A 22026-nucleotide genomic window follows, 5' to 3' on the forward strand; every position below is an offset into this window, starting at 1 on the left:
GATTGTTTCCTGTCTCCATTTAGGCTTTCATCCATTTGAGTTTATTTTTGTGTGGTATAAAAAATGGTTCAGGTTCATTCTTCTGCATGTCACTGTCCAGATGTCCCACCACCATTTGCTGAAGAGGCTGGCTTTTTTCCATTGGATAGTCTTTCCTACTTTGTCAAAGATTTGTTGGCCACACATCTGTGGGTCCATTTCTGGGTTCTCTATTCTGTTTCATTGATTTATGTGTCTGTTTTTGTGCCCGTACCATACTGTCTTGATGATTACAGATTTGTAATACAGCTTGAAGTCTGGAACTGTGATGCCTCCAGCTTTGGTTTTCTTTTTCACCATTACTTTGGCTATTCAGGGTCTTTTCTGCTTCCATACACATTTTAGAATTGTTTGTTCTAGCTCTGTGAAGAATGATGGTGTTATTTTGATAGGGATTTCATTGAGTCTGTAGATTGCCTTGGGTGGTATCAACATTTTAACAATATTTGTCCTTCCAATCCATGAGTATGGAATGTTTTTCCATTTTTTTGTGTGTCTTATTCAATTTCTTTCATCAGCTTTCTATAGTTTTCAATGTATAGATATTTCACCTCTTTTGTTAAGTTTATTCCTAGGTATTTGATGGTTTTTGGTGCAATTGTAAATGGGATAAATTCCTTGATTTCTCTTTCTGCTGCTTCATCGTTGGTGTATAGAAATGCAACTTATTTCTGTACATTGATTTTATATCCTGCGACTTTGCTGAATTCATGTATCAGTTCTAGCAGGTTTTTGGTGGTGTCTTTTGGGTTTTCCACATACAGTATCATATCTTCTGCGAAGAGTGAAAGTTTGACCTCCTTCTTGACAATTTGGATGCCTTTTATTTCTTTTTGTTGTCTTATTGCTGAGGCTAGGACTTCCAACACTATGTTGAATAACAGTGGTGAGAGTGGACATCCCTGTCTTGTTCCTGACCTTAGGGGGAAAGCTCTCAGTTTTTCCCCATTGAGGATGATATTAGCTGTGGATCTTTCATATACAGCTATTATGATCTTGAGGTATGTTCCTTCTATCCCTATTTTTTTGAGGGCCTTTATCAAAAAAGGATGCTCTATTTTGTCAAATGCTTTCTCTTCAACTGTTGAGAGGGTCATGTGGTTCTTATCTTTTGTTTTGTTAATGTGATGTATCAAATTGTTTCATTTGCAGATACTGAACCAGCCCTGCATCCCAGGAATAAATCACACTTGATTGTGGAGAATAATTCTTTTAATGTGTTTTTGGATCCAGTTTACTAGTATCTTGTTGAGAATTTTTACCTTCCTGTTCATTAGGAAAATTGGTCCGTAGTCTTCCTTTTTAGTGGGGTAATTTTCTGGTTTTGGAATTAAGGTAATGCTGGACTTATAGAATGAGTTTGGAAGTTTTCCTTACATTTCTATTTTTTGGAACAGCTTCAAAAAGAATAGGTGTTAACTCTTCTTTAAATGTTGGTAGAATTCCCCTGGAAACCACCCAGCCCTGGACTCTTGTTTGTTTGGAGAATTTTGATTACTGATTCAATTTCTTTACTGGTTATGGGTATATTTCTTCAAATGGGTCAAATTTTCTATTTCTTCCTGTTTTAGTTTTAGTACTTTATATGTTTCTAGGAATTTGTCCATTTCTTCCAGATTGCCCAAATCTCTGACATATAATTGCTCATAACATTCTCTTATTGTTTTTATTTCTGCTGTGTTGGTTGTGACCTCTCCTCTTTTATTTGTGATTTTATTTATTTGGGTCCTTTCCTTTTTCTGTTTCATCAATCTGGCTAGGGGTTTACCAATTTTGTTAGTTCTTTCAAAGAACCAGCTCCTGGTTTCATTGATCTGTTCTACTGTTTCGTTTGATTTCGATATCATTGATTTCTGCTCTAATCTTTATTATTTCACATCTTCTCCTGGGTTAGGGCTTTACTTGTTGTTCTTTTCCCAGTTCTTTTAGGTATAAGGTTAGGTTGTGTACTTGAGACCTTTCTTTATTCTTTAGGAAGGCCTGGATTGCTATATACTTACCTCTTATGATTGCCTTTGCTACATCCTAGAGGTTTTAGACTGTCGTGTTTTCATTTTCATTGGCTTCCATGAACTTTTTAGTTTCCCTTTAATTTCTTGGTTAAGCCATTCATTCTTTAGTAGGATGTTCTTTAATCTCCAAGTATTCATGTTTTTTTCCAAATTTTTCTTGTGGTGGATTTTGAATTTCATAATGGTATGGACTGACAATATGCACAGTATGATCTCGATCTTTTTGTACTTGTGGAGAGCTGATTTGTGACCTAGCATCTGATCTATTCTGGAGAATGTTTAATGGGCACTTGAGAAGAATGTGTATTCTGCTGGTTTAGGATGAAATTTTCTGAATATATCTGTTAAGTCCATCTGATCCAGTGTGTCATTCAAAGCCATTGTTTCCTTATTAATTTTCTGCTTACATGATCTGTCCATTGTTGTAAGTGGGTTGGTGAGGTCCCCTACTATAATATACCAATTATGGTATTATTGCCATTTAGTTTCTTTACATTTGTAATTGGTTTATATATTTGGGTGCCCCACATTGGAGGTGTAAATATTTACAATTGTTAGATCTTCTTGGTGGATAGACTGCTTAATTACGATATAATGCCCTTCTTTATCTCATTACAGTGTTTATTATAAAATCTAGTTTGTTTGATTGAAGTGTGGCTACTCCAGCTTTCCTTTGATGACAATTGGCATGGTAGATGGTTCTCAATCCCATTACTTTCAATCTGTAGGTGTCTTTAAGTCTAAAATGAGTCTCTTATAAGCAGCATATAGATGGGTTATATTTTCATATCTATTCTGATACCCTATGTCTTTTGATTGGAGTGTTTAGTCCGTTGACATTTAGAGTGAGACTGAAAGATACAAATTTAGTGCCATTGTATTGTTTATAGAGTTGGTGTTTCTGGCGATGTTCTCTGGTCCCTTCTAGTCTTTGCTGCTTTCAATTTTGTGTGTGTGTGTGTGTGTGTGTGTGTGTGTGTGTGTGTTTTCTCCACTCAGAGTCCCCCTTAAAATTTCTCTCAAGGCTAGTTTACTGGTAACGAAATCCTTTAATTTTGGTTTGTCTGGGAAACACTTTTTCTCTCCTTCTATTTTGAATGATAACCTTGCTGGATAAAGAAGTCTTGGCTGCATATTTTTCTGATTCAGTGGGTTGAATATATCCTGCCACTCCTTTCTGGCCTGCTAAGTTTCTGTGGATAGGTCTGCTGCAAACCTGATCTGTCTTCCCTTCTAGGTTAAGGACTTTTTTTCCCTTGCTGCTTTCATAATTCTTTCCTTGTCTGTGTATTTTGTGAATTTGACTGTGATATGCCGTGGTGACAGTCGGTTCTTGTTGAATCTAATGGGAGTTCTCTGTGCTTCTTGGATTTTGATGTCTGTGTACTTTCCCAGATTAGGAAAGTTTTCCTCTATAATTTGCTGACATAAACATTCTGCCCCTTTTTCTCTCTTTCCATCTTCTGGGACTCCTATGATTCAGATGTTATTTCTTTTTAATAAGTCACTGATTTCCCTAAGTCTTGTATCATGATATTTTGCCTTTGTTTCCCTCTTTTTTTTCCTGCTTCATTATTCTTCATAATTTTGTCTTCTGTATTGCTTATTTACTGCTCTACTTAGTCTGTCCTTGCTGTTGTGGCCTCCATTCGAAATTGCATCTCGGTTATATCATATTTAATTTTGGCCTGGCTAGACTATTTTTTTTAATCTCTGCAAAAAGGGATTCTTTGGTGTTTTCTATGCTTTTTTCAACCCAAGCTCATATTCTTATTATCGTGGTTCTAAATTCTAGTTCAGACATCTTACTTATATCTGTGTTGATTAAGTCCCTGCCTGTGATTTATTCCTGTTCTTTCTTTTGGGCTAAATTCCTTTGTTTTATCATTTTGGAGGAAGAAATAAATTAATAAAATATAAAACAAAAATTAAAAATTAAAAACAAAACAAAGAATCAAATAAAGGAAGCTAGACCCTAGCTTGGTCTGCTTATTGAAAGAAGCTTGATAGAACAGAGCAAAAAGAGAAAGGAAAGAAAAAAAGGTAAGAAAAAATTTAAAATTTAAAAAAACATATAATGAAATGAAATAAAATAAGAAAATTAAATAGAATAAAAATTTTAAAAAATAAAGTAAAAAAAATAAAGTTTTCTCTTTATCTAAGAAAAAGAAAGAAAAGAAAAAACAATTTAAGCAAAAACAGGAACAAAGAAAATGAATAAATGAATGAACCAGCAAACAAGATGAAAGCTGCATGAAGTTATATCTAGTTTCTCCTAGAATTGAAACTATGATGCGCTCTATAGTCTGTACACCAAGCAGGTGGAATGAGTTGTGCTGATCTGGGAGATGTGCTGGGAGGGTGTAGTTGGGCGGAGCTTGGTGTAACAGCTCTGTTTTCCACTAGGTGGCGCTGCTTAGCTTACTGGGGTGGATCAGTGTGCCTGGGATCATGCACCTGTGCGGTGGAGAGGTGGAAACGGCTTTACCCAGCTCTGTAGTAACTTGCGTGGTAACTTTGTGCTCTCATCGACCCACAGTGAAGCACCCCTCCTTTATCTCAGGCCTCCATCCACTACCTGCCTCTACCCTCTCTGTGTCCAAGCTGTCTTCCTGCCAGGTAGCACATCCCTCCAGAGTTTTATTTCAGGTGGGGCTGTATTTCAAAACCCCACACTTCAGAGAGCCCCAGGGCTTGGTCCCATGCCAACTCTCTGAGGGAGGGTCTCACTGAGCAATGGCTTGTCCCAGAGAATGTTTGGGGGTTTGCACAGTGGCAGAGACTCAGAGATTATAGCAAATCACAACACACAGCTGGTGCCAGTTTTTGCTGCACTTTGACATCTTTGTCCTAATGCCAGCAAACTCGGTTGCTCTCCAGGGTGTGCTGGGACCTTGGCCGGTGGGGAGGCTGTATGGCCTCTACCAAATTCACTCCAAGCAGGGGAAATGCCTTTCCCTGGGTGGCACATGAACCCCTCAGGCCAGGCTGCCTGCTCCTGGGGATTCCCCTTACTTCCTCACCAGAACACTGCGAGACATTGGGCTCTTGAACTTCAGACGCTGTGCTCTACTGTTTCTAGAATCCTGATGGTAGTGAAACCCTCTCCTTTCTCCTTGTCAATGGTTTTAGGGAACGGATTTCTTGTTAGGTCTCTTGTGAGTGTTTTCACCTTTTCTCTTCCTTTCCAGCTACCTTTGGGGGGGGGGCGTGCTTTTCTTCCACTATCCTGATGCACCTCACTCTCCCCTTTTCTCTTTCTCTCTCTGTCCTCTCTCTGTGAAAACAGCTCCCTACCTTCTGTGGCTTGCCTCTCCCTGCTCCATACCTGTTGAATTCTGTGGCTCAAGTTATGCAGATTGTTGCATTAATCCTCAGATCAATTTCCTAGGTGTTCAAAATGGTTTCGTGCTGGGGTGCCTGGGTGGCTCAGTCGGTTAAGCGGCCGACTTCAGCTCAGGTCATGATCTCATGGTCTGTGGGTTCCAGCCCCACGTCGGGCTCTGTGCTGACAGCTCAGAGCCTGGAGCCTGTTTCAGATTCTGTGTCTCCCTCTCTCTGACCCTCCCCTGTTCATGCTCTGTCTCTCCCTGTCTCAAAAATAAATAAAATGTTAAAAAAAAAATTTAAAAAAAACCAAAATGGTTTCGTGCTGATCTAGCTGCATTTCAGTTCTAGACAAGCTCAGTCTCCATGCTGCTCCACCATCTTCTGTTAATCTCATTTTCCTATTTTGATTGCTGTCTTTTTCTTACTGATTCATTAGAACTATTGACATATTAAGGAGGTTAGCATTTATCATTGATGATGATTAAATTTTAGAGTTATTGGCTCTTTTTCTTTCATGCATTAAGAAATGTTTTTCAGTTTTTTCTTTGTATTTTAATTTTTGGTATGTTATATTTAGAAAAGCAGTCCATTTTTGATGTTCTACTTTTTTATTCATGTTAATTCTGGCCTTTTTGCATATTTTAGCTCATATATATGTAGAATTTTGGGATATATATATCTATCTATCTTAACTGCTTTTTAAAATGATTGAGTACATTTTGTGTTATATATTTACATGTATTTTATAGTACATACAAAATATGTCAAATATAAAATTACATATTAAATGTAAAAGGTATATAGCATATGTAATTTCATCTTAAAATTTGACTTAATGGACTTTAAACTATGTTGTAGCAATTTGACAATAACTTCTTGGAAAAGGTCAGAAGTCAAGGTTAACGAGTAGCAAATTAATATAACACAAAAATGTTAAGAAAGCCCTGAAGAATGCAATTCTAGACATTTGTTACAATGGATCAATTTTTCATTAAATTCTTTAAATGATTTCAATACTTTTTTGCTACAAAACCAACTGCCTTTCTTAATATTTGCCAGAAGATGGCGCTGTATTAATAAACTAAGATCTCTATATTTTAGGAAATACAGATACATTTTTTTGAAGTATTAAAATAAAAACAATTCCTAGGGCTTGACAAATAACTTTCTAATTATGTGCTCACCTTATCTTTAATGTCTGTATCTTAAAATGAAAAGTTTTCTGTGTACTGTATTTGGAGGGGAGGGCTTAATCATATTTTACTCAGTATGAATTTTTTCTTACATTTTCACTCTTCTTCTTTTTCAAATTATAAGAAAGAACTTGGGTATAAAAAGGTGGCTAAGTAGTGGATTTTAAAACTAAAATTATATAACATATTTGAATCCTGTGAAGGTTGTACACTCACAGAACACACAAGTGCATGCACACACACACACACACACACACACACACAGCTACTTCTCTGCTGAGATTGAAAAAATTAACTGAAAGAAACCAAAGGCAAAGCTTAACATTGTGGTGATTCCATGGGACTAACCAGAAAATAGTAGCTTCCATATTTATAGTTATTTACATTTAACAATGGTCCACTAAAATTTAGCTTTAGGAGAATGTTTACATTGTATTTTATTTAAATCAAGACTCAACCATTCATCAGAGGTTCTGTAACAGAGTAAGGATTCCTTCAACCATTGCTATCATTTAATGCCATTAAATATAGGTGACTTTTAAAAGGCAGCTAATTTGGTATAAGCTGAAATGCCTCAATATGCATGTGTGCCTCAATAAGGGAAGCTTTGTTTAGCATAAAAAATGAACCTTAATAAACCCCTTTCTTCCTGTATTGCTCCTGGCTCCAGAATTTTCTAATGAGTAGCAACGGGAGCTCAGCAACCACTATGTGGTTTCTTAACCTGACAGTAATTGTGTTTAATAAGTAGACCAGAGTATTCAGCAGAAGCTCCATTGAGGTATTCAGTATTACCTAACTAATTCATACTAAGGACTGGGAAACAAATGGGATGCATTAAAATTGTTCATGAGGCCCTGGTTCAGGAGAAAGAACCATGGAGATAAACGTAGAACTTTATTAATGAGCAGAAACAGCATCGGTGATGTTTTATTTTGTTGTGTCTTTGCTATGTACCTTCCCGATCCACATAAATACATAGATCATCAACATCTCACTCTTTTTCGTATAATATGTAGCTCGATAGTTATCCACTACCTTTACTGAGTTCCCTCTATGGGCAGAGTGTCTTCAAAGTATTCAGAACTGAAGAGTACATTAAAAAAGAAATAAAAAGCAATGCTTTTCAGTAACACTCATTAAATTAGGGTGGAAAAACGTATTCATGCAGAAAATAGCAAAAGAAAAAGTAATATCGTGTAAAAGATTGTGGGATTACTTAGTACCTACTTTGGTTTCTGATTGATGCTTTTATTGGAGGGTGAAGAAAAAGTCTAAATATGTTGTTTGATACTCATCATATTCATACTGTGTAGATACTATTATCTTCTCTTTTTGTAAATGAGGACACTAAACCCTACAGAGGTTGACTAATTTACCCACTCACACAACTAAGAGGCCATGGGACAGGATGTGGACTCATCTGCTCTGTATCCAGACCCTGACCCCTCCCCAACATGCCAAACCCTTTCAGTGGACTCCTGGCACCCAGCTTAGCCTCACACTCATTTTGTCTGCCTCCTAATGTGAAATTTTAGGTCGCCTGTCTTTACTCTCTTCAAATAAAAATCCCACAGAAGATTTTTGGGAGTCAGAGTTGAGATTGATTTCTGTGATTCATTTGTCACTGTGAAAAGAGATTAGAGCTGAAAGAAAAGTGACTCATCTGATGGCTCATGTTCACTGCTGCATGACTGGCAGCTTCTAGAACAGAAAAGCAGACTTTTCCTTTCCTCTGGGGGTAAGCAGCACAAAGACATTTCATTCAGTAAAGCCGATGACAATTTTTCTTTAAATTGGGTACCCTAATTCTCCTGGGATCACTGTAGTGTAATATTCCTCCGTCCATAAAATTTCAAGATAATCCTTTCCAAAAGGAAGTTCATTCTCTTTTTGCAACTGTTCATAGTGTTTGCTTCTCTTCTAATAATTTTCACAAAAATTATCTTATGTATTTAGGCCTTGAGAAAAGAGGAATTGCTCTCAGAAAGTTCTGAAAGCGGACCAATTAAATATTCCTTCACGTGATTTGTCCCATTCCCTCTCAGCCTACTGCTTAAATCCATTTGTTCGCAATTGTCCTCTGATTGTGTGCTTTGAAATTCTTTAGAATTTATTACTTTGCCAACTATAAAGAAAGGATGCATCTTTACTAGAAAGTGTTTTGCCTTATTTGCACTTAGATTACTGATTTTGATTCCCGGTTTTTAGTAATTGGAGTCCAAAACACTTTGGGGTAATAATTTACGATTACCCTAGAACGTTCATCTCTAAGTCATTGATAAAGCTATTTCTTAATCAAGCTCTAGTCAACAATGCAGAAGCTTTGTGAGTTATGAATAAATCTATACCAGAAGACAATATCACAGAGGCATTGAAATATGCCTCTGGAGTCAGAAAAACCTGGCCAGGAATTTCAGTGAGAGCTTGAATAAGTTACTTAAATTCCCTTGGCTTTGATTTCTTCTGATTTGTTTCTTCAAAGGCTTCTCATAAGAATTAAATGAAATTACGTGTTTGTGTATGTACTATACATTTACATATACATGTATTATTTAGCAGACTATCTGGCACTTGGTAAGTCCTCAAATGGTAATTCGAATTACTCCGTCTTGATTTTTTATCATGTTTTTTTAAAGGTTATTTATTTCTTTTGAGAGAGAGAGAAAGAGACAGCATGCAAGTGAGCGTGCATGTGAGTAGGGGAGAGGAAGAGAGAGAGGGAGAGAGAGAATTCCCAAGCAGGCTCTGTGTTGTCAGCATGAAGCCTGGTGTGGGGCTCATTCCTACAAACCATGAGGTCACGACCTGAGCCAAAATCAAGAGTCAGATGCTTAACCCACTGAGCCATCCGGGCACCCCTCTTTCATGGTTTTTAAGTCTTTATTCACAAGCCAGACATTTTTTCCCTACTCCTTTTATCAAAGATGGATCAAGTTTCTTAATTTCAGAGAGAATGAGCAATAGTCTATTGCCACGATAGTGCTGTATAACAAGCAAGCAAAGTCCTATTGACGCACAACAATAAACACGTACTTTTGCTCACAAGGCCATGGTTGGTGTTTTTGCCCATCTGGCTGGACTGTGCCAATTTCCGCTGTGCCTGTGGTCAGCGGCAAATCAGCCGGTGGCTGGCTTGTCTAGGATTTTCTCAGTTGGGTTATCTGCTCTCTGACCCATGTGATCTCTCACACTCCAACAGACCAGTTTGGGCTTGTTCTTGTTCAAGAAACAGCATGAGGAAGTATGTAAGATGATTAAGGTCTGGGCTTGGAACTAGCATATGGTCGCTTCAGCTTTAGTCTTCTGGCCCAAGTGTGTACCGTCTGAAGGAAGGAGCTGCAAAATTATAGAGCAAAGGATACAAATACAGGAAAAGGTGGAGAATCAGGGTTATTTTTATTTTATGTATTTTTTTTTAGAGTTTATTTATTAATTTTGAGAGAGAGAGAGAGTGAGGGAGCAAGTGAGAGTGAGGCAGGGGAAGAGAGAGAGGGAGAGAGACTCCCAAGCAGGCTCCACATTGTCAGTGCAGAGCCCCATGTGGGTCTTGAACTCCCAAACCGTGAGATCATGACCTGAGCTGAAATCACGAGTTGGACACTTAACTGACCCAGGCGCCCTAAATGAGGGTTATTTTTATAATTGACCTACCGTGAAGACAAGGTGGCTAAGAAAAAGAGAGACTTCAAAAAGTTGCTAATCTGTTTTTGGCAATTTTTGTATCTGTTGCTTTAAACATCTCATGATTTTTACCTTTGTAGCTGATACCAGGCAAAATACTATTTTATACAAATAATAACAGCTAACTATTTCTGATAAAATACTAAGTGCTAGGCCTATTAGTATTTTACATTCCCTTTTGTATTTAAATTTCACAACTACCCTTCAAGGTAGACATTATTATTATTATTATCATCTCTATTTTGGAGGATAGTAGACCTTAGAGAAATTAGTAATTTATTCATGATCAGGATGCTAATAAACAGCAAAGCCAGAATCGGAGTTCAGGTTGGTTGGAGTACAGAGTTTGCATTGCAGTTCTGCCTTTCTCCCTTCTTCCGTCAATCCTGTTTATTGATTCTTGAATGTGTTAGCCAAAACAAAGAAACAAACACTGACCAGTTAGGTGATTTTCACTTTGTATTAAATAAAAATAAGTTAATTCATACCAGAAGCTATGGTTTTGAGACCTAACTCTTTTATATATAATTATTACAAGAGGTAAGCTAGAGAATACCTCGGAGGTCCTTTTTCCACCTGCAGTGTAGCCGAACTGTAACACGCTCAGAACCTATATTCTAATTGGTAGCCATGTTCCCATAGCAGAACGAACCAATTAACTGAGTTTTCATCCAGCTTCTTGCTATAAAATGTCAGGACTAAAACAGGACTCATTTAAAGGCACACAATAATAAATGGGGTCCATTTAAAACAAGACACCCTAGGCTGTATTCTTAATTAGAAGATTGAAATGATCTCTATCCCAGAAACTATAACATGTTCTTAGTATTTGCCTCATTTTATTAGATGTTCTGATATCTAATATCATCTGAGTCACTGAGACATGTTTGGAAAGTTTTCTACTACATGAAATAACCTTCACACAGAATAAAAATAATTGGCTTAGATGCATATGAACTGTATACATTGACAGGATGACTGTTAAACTGGGTCCCTCGCAAACCTAACAATCATCCTTGGTTTCTCTTTTCCTTTTGCTTCTGTGATTCCCCACCTCTACCTCGGCCCCCCTGTGCCAATTTTCCAGTACACGTGTGTAAATCTATATGAAGTCTTTCCCATTCTCCCTCTTTGCTTCATGGTTTCTGCTACTGCCCTGGTCCTAACTCATCATCTTTCTTTTGGAATGCAGAGCAAACTTCTAACAGATTATCTTATCTTTAGTGTCTCTGTTATCGATACCAATTCCAGTTAACATTTCAAGACACATATCCCCAAATTCTTTATTTTAACATGTCCTTAAGTGCTCTTATTAGTGATTACCCTCATCTTTCTAGAATTGTCTCTCAGGTCCTTGGATGTCTTGGAGAGATCTGTGTGTCTGATGGAAAAATCTCCATCTCTATTTTTAGGTGATGGTGGGACAGGGCTGGGGATGTAGAACTAGGAACGGGAAGAATGGCCTCACATGTCATTCTGGTCATCTGTCCAGGGTATTGACTGCTACTCACAATTCTGTTCAAGGGTACAGGCTATTGATGAAGGGATCAGATGGCTACTGTAAGTTAGGTAAGCTGGAGACTAGATGCAGGGAAATAAGTTAACCTTTGGAAGGTGAGTACCAGAAAATGTAGTTCTATGCCTGAATCATGCAGTGGTCTGGGATGGGTCAGGTAGAGAAGCACAAGGCAGATAGTGCTAAAGCTGGGCTTCCCCAAAACTCCATGAAGAATTAGGAATCTCTCTTTGAAGATCACAGGAAAGATGTACAAAATGATGCTGGATGGAACTGTGCTGTTATGTGACTAGTTCCCTACTCATCACTGGCTTCTTGGGTGGCTCATTCATAGATTCTTCCTATCTGATTTTAGTAGAGGAGAATTGTATGTGGACTTTGTTTCCCATTCTTATTGGATAGAGCCCCATTAGGCTTAACTTCACAGAAAATGGCAGAAAGCAGTGGAAAAAACCTGATAGTGAAGAAGTTATTTAAATGATCAGTGTATGTGAAAAATGCTCAACTTAGTAATAAGCAAAGAACTGAATTTGAAATAAGATAAAATTTTTATTGATAAAAACAACAAATATAAAAATGCAGGGGCTTGATGGCTCAGTCAGTTAAGCATCTGACTTCGGCTCAGGTCACGATCTCACAGCTCATAAGTTCTAGTCCCGTGTCGGCTCTTGCTGACAGCTCGGAGCCTGGAGCCTGCTTCGGATTCTGTGTCTCCCCCTCTTTCTACCCCTCCCCTGTTCATGCTCTGTGCATCTCTCTCTCTCAAAAGTGAATAAACATTAAAAAAGTTTTTTTTTAATGCAGTCAATATTGCTAAGAATGGGTGCAGGTATATATTTCCTGTGATTATTTAAGAGAATTCCTAAATATCCTTTGAAGTTTTGGGGAGTTCAGTACCACTCCTTACACTGCTGATGATTTTATTACAAAATATTAGAATTTGGTTTGGTGATATATATTTGAAGCTTAAAAATATCTACATTGTTTCACTTAACATTCTACTCCTAATAATTTATTCTGCCAAAATAATCGATGATGTTTCCAAATATGTACAAATAAGGACATTTATCACAGCATTTGGAACAAAATTTTATAAATTTGGGGAAATAGCTTAAATATACAGCAATATGGAATTGGTTAAGCAAATGCCGTATGGTACATCATTAAAACTAGGCTATAGGTGCACCCGGGTGGCTCAGTCAGTTAAACGTCTGACTTTGGCTCAGGTCATAATCTCACGGTTCATGGGTTCGAGGCCCGCATCAGGCTCTGTGCTGACAGCTAGGAGCCTGGAGCCTGCTTCTGATTCTGTGTCTCCCTCTCTCTCTGCCCCTCCCCTGCTTGTGCTCTATCTCTCTCTGTCTCTCAAAAATAAATAAGTATAGAAAAGATTTGAAAAATACTTATGCTATAGAATATTTAATAACATGGGGGACATAACCATAATGTTTTATTATGAATATAACAGCACATTAAACAACAGCGTTTCTGTAAAAATTCAAATGTATATGCATATACATATATACCTGAAGCATCCTATTAAGCTATAAACAAAAATGCTCTTAGTGATTATCATTGAGGGTGAGATTACTAAGGTTATTTATTTTTTGGGTGTTTTTATACTTTAAGACATTCTTTAATGTTTATTTTACCATCAGAATAAAACCTATACATTTTATTTTTTAAAAGTATTGGCTAATATATTTTACATTTGCTCTTATTATCAGATAGGAAAATTGTTTTCTTCTTGTTTGTGCTTCTCTAGGAATGATTTCTTTGAGGTCTATATTATTTTAAAACATATCTATGTTGCTACATTATTTGAGTGAAGTGTCACTATTAACACAGTACGTTTCAGCAGCATTAACACATAACACTTATTTAAATAGTAACTTGTTTAATAGGAATTAAATCAACAAAGATTTGATAGGTGGGAATTCTTCACAAAACAACAAAGATATTGAGGAAAGAGAAGCTACAAAGGGAGTCATAATCACTCTGCTGAGGGCTTCTTAAGCTAACCTCCCAAGTTTCCCATCAATATCTGAAAAATCAATTTTCTTCTCTCAGATTTCTTCCTGGTCTTAAAGCTAAGACTAGCTTTAAACTGGATGAGTTTGGAGGTTTTGGGGGATTACCTTATCAGGATAAGTTTGTCCAGTGGGTGATACGTGAAAGTTTGCAAAAATATGTTGGTAAACTTACAATTATAAGACTAGACAGAAATGTTTGATGTTTATTCATTTAATGAAGGAGAGGTCATTTAACAACTCTGTTTATGCTAGTAAATATTCACACAAGGTAAAGTTTCCAGAATAATGGCAGCCATTTGCAGCACATTCTACCCATATGGCATCTTCCATGCCTCCAGAGAAATGGTCTAAACCAAGGAAAACTAGTGAGAAACTTGATCAAGTTATGATTAGAGTTTCATGGGTAGGTGTATTGGGCTTTGAAACACAGTCCAATCTTACCTTGCAGGGAGTGTGTACTTGCAGGACTGCTTTTGGAGGGTTTATAGGAGGAAACTGGAGCTCAGAACATGAGACTTGGAGGCAGCAAGAGAGAGCGCTGTTGCTGAGAATGCTGTTCAGCATTACTGACTTCTAAAGAGACAGTGAAAGTTTCAAAGTAACCATCAGATATGCAAAGCCACAGAAGCCACAGCTATTGATGATACCTTGATATGAAAATATTTTCAAATACATTTGAGATCCAAGCCTGTATTTCTTTGAAATTCTGCCTAATTTAAAAATAAGGAGGTCGAATTAATAGAAGTAACTCCTAAACAGGTTAAACCAAGGTATAACTGAACATTATTATCAAATTGAAGTGAAAATCCTAATTTGGTAATTAAGATGGCTTTATTTCTGGTAGTATCTTGTCATCCTTGGTTAACTTACCACAATAAAGCAGTCCTACATGTAATCATGCTAAACACATCAAATGCTGGACAAGTTCATTTATTTGTTATTTTAACATACTAAAACAGGGGGTGCCTGGATGGCTCAGTCAGTTAAGCATCCGACTTCAGCTCAGGTCACCATCTCGTGGTCTGTGAGTTCGAGCCCTGCGTTGGGCTCTGTGCTGACAGTTTGGAGCCTGGAGCCTGCTTCAGGTTCTGTGTCTCCCTCTCTCCCTTCTCCTCCCCCACTTGTGCTATCTCTCTCTCTCCACTCTCTCTCTCTCTCTTTCTCAAAAAAAAAAACATTAAAAAATACTAAAACACAAATAAAAAAATAAAATCTATTTTATTCCAAATATATTGAGGATTATAGTTAAGTTTTCTGGAATTTTTTAAAAAACTTATCTTTGAAACACAGTAAATAGGGAAATAATTATGGGCATTTAAATGGCTTTTTATGGTTAAAAAAGGTTAACAGACACACTTTTCAATGTTACATTAGAAATGAACATACTTTTCTAGATATCTGACTCACTGAAGGCATTATGCCATGGTTTTCAAATAAGTCTCTACTTGTACAGTATTAGACTGCTCATAAAAAAATATTACAGTGTTTGTTCTTATGCATCCCACAAAGTGAGATCCAGCAATCCTTCCAAACCTCCGAAGACCAAGCTATTCTTTTGTTTGTTGAAGAAGGAAATCATGAACTTCCAGTTTCTTCCTTATCTGGGTGAGGGGCTACTTAATGCAGTCAAAAATTGCAGGGGACTCTAATCAAATGATACCAGTTGCTAAGGATTTTATGTGGGGGTCAGAAGTCCTATCACATTCATTTTCCTTTTTAAGGTATTACATTAGTCTTTAATACTTAATGTCCTGCTAACAACAAAAATTCTTGAGACAAGTATGCATCCAGTAGAGCTGGATTTAACTTCTATAGCAGGCAGCCCTTTCCATTATTTCAGAGCTCTCTCTACCGAATCCGATGGTCAGCTTTGCCCTTCGCTGTCATGGTGCTCTCCTGAACTCTCAGCTCTTGCCATGTTTCAATATGCTTTGATGGGCATTGCCATACTCTGTCGCCTATCATTCAATTAAAATTTAATGAGCCACCTAGACCTATAGGACCTAATAAGTTGTCTATAAAAACAGGAAAAGCTTCTAGATAATATTTCATATATTAGCTGGGCACAAATGAACAAGTCCTTATTTCCTTTGCATAATACATCATTATAGTTTCGGATATTTCAATCCAAATGGTAGACCAACAGAAAAGATATTTTCATATAATCAGCTATTTGACACATACATACATGTATAACATACACGCCTATAGATATTAACATAGATACATAGATTTAGTGCCTTACTGGATGTCAGGCATGGTGTTACTATCAGGAACGTGTTGGTGAACAAAAACACACTATTGCCTATAGGAGATTCATGCTCTGGGGTTGGGAGGCATTAATTAGATAATACAATAATGAACATATACAAGTGGAATAAGTGCAATAAAGACAAGTTTAGGGGCGCTATGAGAGGATATAATTGGAGATTTGACCTAATTAGGAGTTGTGCCAACTGAACTCAGAGAAAAAGAATGTATAAATATTACCCAGGCAAAGGAAGGCGTGAGGTGAAGATGCTCCATGCAAAGGAATCAGATACGGTGGAGTTTCCCTGAAGAATGTTTGTCTTAATGAGTCACCTCCACTTCTTGCTCTCTCAGAGTTAAAGGCAGGGACCAAGGTAGTATTGTCTTTCCTTTATAGCCCCCAGTTTTTCCACAACTGGCAACAACTCTCAGCATAGTTCCTGGGTCTGGGCCCTGAAACTGAGGGACACAATGGAAAAAACAAAACAAAACAAGCAAAATCAACCAAATTATTTGTAAAGTAACTAAGGGAATTAAAAATGCAATTTGCTAGCTTCTTTAGGTAAAGATCTTTAGCAATTTAAATCCCTGTAATCTGATGCTGATTATTTCTTATTTTAAAAATGTTTATTTATTTTGAGAAAGAGAGAATGAGAGAGAGCGAGTGTGCGCATGTGCGTGTGCATGAGTGTGGGAGAAGCAGAGAGAGGGAGAGAATCCCAAGTAGGCTCTGCACTGTCAGCTCCAAGCTTGATGCAGGGCTGGATCCCATGAACCGTGAGATCATGACCTGAGCTGAAATCAAGAGTCAAATGCTTAACTGACTAAGCCACCCGGGTGTCCCTGATGCTGATTATTTCTAATGATTTAACATTTAAATGAAGCCTTATCAAAGATTTTTAAACCTACGAAACAAAAATCCATTTAACCTACATGGAATTTACATATTTATCAATAATATCGTGATTAGCATAAATGCATTTGGATACTTAATATTGCTTTGACATTTTCCACATATCAATTGTTTTTGAATGAACAACCAACTTACAGAGAGAGCATGAAGAGGTTATAGGTCTTTGGTCACAGAAATTCATTAATTCTCTGGCAACATATATTGCTTTATCTGTCAAATACCTTTTCTCTTTGGAAACAATACTACATTCCAAACAAATACTAGAGGTTATCCTCTCATGTCATACGTGCAATACAGTGCGTTCCTTATCACAACTGCAGGTAAGAGTCTCCCAGAGTCCAAGTCAGGAAGCAGTGCACCTCAGAGTCTTAAAGAACAGGTAGATGCTGAAAAAAGAGGAATCAGTAGTGATTCTTCAGGCAAGATAAGGGAAAGAAATAAGAAAAAATAAAATGACATGTCTGCTGTGGAAGTCACTCTAGTGGATAGAGAATGTATTTATATATATTCAATTGCTCTGTCCATGATATATATATTCATATCAGTCTGTCCACTAAAGTGATAAGCATATATATACATGCACAATTATATATATGTTGTATATATAATTATAGTGATAAATAACATCGAATATTGTCAATACCACCTATGTTATTACTTGAAGATGAACTCACTACCAAGGTCTGAAGATAAAAGTGATAAACACAATTTTTTGCAACCCAGTATATATTTCTCCAATACTATGAGACTATTCCTTTTGGAAGAAATCTCACATTAGACTTCTAGTGTGTGGTTTAGTTCTGTGGTCCTAATTAGACAGTCACATAAAAGTCCTGGCCAACCAATCTTAAAGAACACCATGTGTATAAATCACAGCACAGGCCAGGTGGGGATTCTCATTAAACATTAAAAATGTGTTAGAATTGTAGTGTATACTTTTTTTTTGGCATATGTGCTACAATGGATCATAAATTTATATGTCTTTAGGGCTTGGAAAATAATATAAATGCAGAAGTAGTATAGGACAATGGTGGTCAAAATGTAATCCTGGGACCAGTAGCATGAGCATCAACCAGGGAACTCATAAGTATTGTAAATTCTTGGGCCTCAGTGAAGACCTAGCAGACCAAAAGCTTGGGATGAGGCCAGCAAGATGTGTTTTAACAAGCTCTACCGGTAATTCTAATTCATGCTCATGTTGGAGAACAATCACTGTACAAAAATGGTGAGTTATGGACTATAATGTATTTGAATGTGAAAATCCTACAGCATTCAAATCCAATGTCAACAAACTGAGCTGACCAAAACAAAACACAAACACTATATAGGAGCAAAGAATTTAACCCATGGTAGAATGGTTTATATCTACATATTTAAAGGGATTTTGACACCTTTAATTTCTAGAATGTTCAATTTTTAATTGGCCATAATTGAACTATCTAGAAAATACTCCCCTCTGGTTATTTACTTTCCTGTCCCCGATTATATGCCCTCTAAACCACACTGTCTCTACTATTCAAATTATTTGTAGTCAACGAGACCTCTTCATAAAGTGAAAATGGTACACCATGTGGGCACATTTTATAAAATGGAGTGACCTGTCTCAATTGGCTTATTGATATGAAAATCTGTAAGGCCCCTAAAAAGGCTTCCTGAACATCTAATCCAACCTGTTTCTTTACTTTTTCCAATCTGTTTATTTTATAGCTGAGTAAAGTGCTGAAGATCAAAGAGAGAATAGATGTAGGTTGTAGTAGTGATTATGAGGAAGAGTCAAATGCATGATAACCACACACTTAAAAAGCTGTATTCTTTTTGAAATACATATTCATATTTATAAATTATGGATATATAACATGTAGAAAACAAAAATATTCAATAAGAATACATCTATAAATTTATAATCAAGGCCAGTGTGAAATGGTTCCATATTCGCTTCATGAAGGAGTGGCATGAGAATTCTTAAGTATTCCTATTATAATTAATATACTTAAATATGTACAGCATGCAGCATAACAAAATAACTGAATTTTATTAACTCTGTCGGATTCTTTTATCCATGGATCATAGGTTAGAGTGCCATATATACTTGTAGCTCCCTTCACTAAATACAAAATTTATAAGAGAATGGTTCTTGTTTGCCAAGTTTCTATTGTATCCTATTTTCCAGATTCTTGGCACACTGTCAGTACTCAATAAATATTTGTTGAATAGATGAAAGTGAAGACAAGTTATTTAATTTTCCTGCCTACTTTTATCCTTTTTTTCTGAAATTATTCTCCCATAGCCCTAACTGTGTGTACTGTGGGGCCTGTAATTATCACCCTTTCACCGTGGTTGACGGGATGTATAACTGGTAGGATCGGGATGAATTGGGCCATTTACTTCTATGTCCTGGAAATATGGAATTGGGACATGGCGACTTCATGAAACTGTGCTCAGCATTTGAACTGGGTGGTACTAGGTTGGCTATTTTCTGTGAATTTTTCCATGGGCAAGTAATGATTGTCCACCTACTATCCCTGAGGTGACAAGATTACTTTAATAAATAAAGCATGCCCTTATGCTTACATTTATTGGGATGTGTAGATCATTAAAATAATTACAACATAAATAATGTTAAGAAATTAGTGTTGTGAAGAAACATAAAGCAGGGCAAGACGATAGATAGCAAAGGGGGTATGTGTTATTTTAAATAGTCAGGGACTGACTCTGAGCTGACAGCATTTGATGATAGACTTTTATGAAGTGAGGAGCAAATCATGTGGATAGCTTGGAGAATAATGACCCAAGCTAGGAAAACAGCAAGCACAAAGGCTCAAAATGCAAGACGACCAGTTTGCTGGGCTATAGTGAGGGAGATAGGAGATGAAACTGGAGATAGAGTCAGGAGCCAAACCCTTTGAGAGGATAAGATCAATGGAATTTTTTCTAATGGCACCCTTAAACCTTCTTAAGTTTTAAGAAGAGGAGTGATTTATGTGGTCAAAAGACCACATCTTGGGTGACAAACAATGGAAACAGAGAAACCATTTAAGGTGTTCACACTGGTCAAGCAATAAGGTGACAGTAGTGGATGTTCTAATGAGTAGATTCGAGATATATTTTAAAAGTAAGCTGAGAGGATTTGCTAAAGAGCAGATTTACTGGGTGACTCCTCTAGGTGAATGTGGTGACCTTCATGGAAATAGGAACACTTGGGGGAGAAGCAAGTTAGTTTGGGGTTATAGTGGCAACAGAATCAAGAGTTTGATTGTGAACCTGTTAAATTTGGGATGCCTATTAGACATGGAAGTGAATACACTGAGTGGACTTCAGGTTATATGTCTAGAGTTCAGCACAGTGATTGACAAGGGCAGTTTTACTAGATTAGTAGGGACAAGAAGATGTGCAAGGTGAGGTCAAGGGTGAATAAGAAGCAAGGAAGTATAAAGACATTAGATGTAGACAATTGCTACAATGAGTTTTTACCAAAAAAGAATGAAGAATTAGGGTACAAGTATAAGGGACTATCGATAAAAGTATTTTATTAAGATGGATATTTAAAAATGTTATAACTTGAGGGTATATATGACCACGGAATGAACTAGCAGAGAGTGGAAATATGACACAAAAGAGGGGGTAATTATAGAACTGACATCTTTGAGTAGATGAGAGGGGAAAGTGATCTAGTCCATCAATTAAAGGGCTGGCCATGGACAGGGAACAATTTCTCTATTACAACAAGAATGAAAGCAAAGTATATGAAGATGGACATAGGTCATTTGGTAGGTATGATGATAGGGAGAACATGTAAGTGCTTTTCTGATTACTTTTCAGTAATTATGAGGTAAGGTTCTCAGTTGAGAGTGATATATGGGAAGGGGTGTTGGAGAGACTGAGAGAGAAGATGTGTAAAATTGTCTTTTCAAAGTATGTAAGAGTGAATTAATTAGGGAAATATTTTATGCCTGAGAGAAGGGTAAAGGAAGAATGAATCTGAAATCTGGAAAGAAGACCAAATGGTACAATGGTCCTCTTGCCCTTGGGTATGTCTCTTTTCTCTAAGTCTGTCCCTCTTCCCAGCCATTTGTTTTGTTTTGAGTGTCTGAGGCAAGTTTGAAAATATTATAGTTATTTTTAACCATCTTTGATTCTTGATGAAAACTCTGCATAAACATAACAAGGTATTATTAAGATATACTAACCAACCTCTTTTTGATCCTGGTAGGTTCTCCAAAGGCTTTTCCTGTACAGTCAGCAACAATCATTGCCTCATAAAATCAGATGACAGAAGACTTAAGTTTTTAGCTTTGGAATTACTAAATAAAGCCCTGAAGGACACAGGAAATGAAGTTTATGCCATTAGAAAATAATCTTGAAGAACATGAGATCAGTCAGAGTTAGTTTGTTTTTGCTGGCTTAGGAAGATGGAGACAGGTGTAATCGTCCTTGCACAAGTCATGGAATTTATAAAAATTTATATTTGTAGAGGCAATAACTGTGGTCATTCTATACCAAGCTGTAGCCCCAAACAATGAGAAGATCAAACCTTATCACACCTGGAACCCATTTACACATGTGTGCTATGGTACATCCACTGGGAAAGCTGGTAGAGGAAAGAAGAGGGCACAGATATTGGTACCTGTGCATCAGGGGGTTCTAAAAATTTGAGTTACAGTTCTTTCACACTTAACATTCCTGGTCTGAATATTGGGTTTCTTTTTTGTTTTAAAGGGAGAAAGAACATTTTAAGAATTTATGGAAAGGTGAGAGAATCTGGCTGCCTCTATTTTAAGATCAGACAACACAGTTTTTCCTTCCTTTCAGGATGTTGGGTATTGATATATATGATCCCATGAAAGGGGAGAATTGCAAGTTGTAGATGATATATGAAAGCAGCTAACCCACAAGCTTGGGATAATATCTGCTTTAGAAATTTGTTGAATTAATTGAATGACTAAAACTTTAATGAGTAATCAGAATTTAAAAATTCTGATTGGGAGTGTCCTGAATCTTTGGTTTTGTCCCGTTAACATGGGTTTGAGCCTCTTCTGGTTGAGTGTGGCTTTTTATT

The 22026-nt window shown here is 36.9% G+C and overlaps 1 protein-coding gene across 1 annotated transcript in view; it reads right to left on the reverse strand.

Moving 5' to 3' along the window:
* LOC128775483 (uncharacterized) overlaps nucleotides 1-21220 on the reverse strand; it is a 62608-nt gene extending 41388 nt beyond the window's left edge. Inside the window, exon 1 of the mRNA XM_053896744.1 lies at nucleotides 21162-21220. Within this exon, the coding sequence (XP_053752719.1) occupies nucleotides 21162-21220 (59 nt within the window). The remainder of the gene's footprint in view (nucleotides 1-21161) is intronic.
* Nucleotides 21221-22026: the final 806 nt, after the last annotated feature.

Source organism: Panthera pardus, unplaced genomic scaffold, assembly GCF_024362965.1.
Source record: "Panthera pardus isolate Hobbes unplaced genomic scaffold, ASM2436296v1 HiC_scaffold_8, whole genome shotgun sequence".
NCBI classification, from domain to species: domain Eukaryota; kingdom Metazoa; phylum Chordata; class Mammalia; order Carnivora; family Felidae; genus Panthera; species Panthera pardus.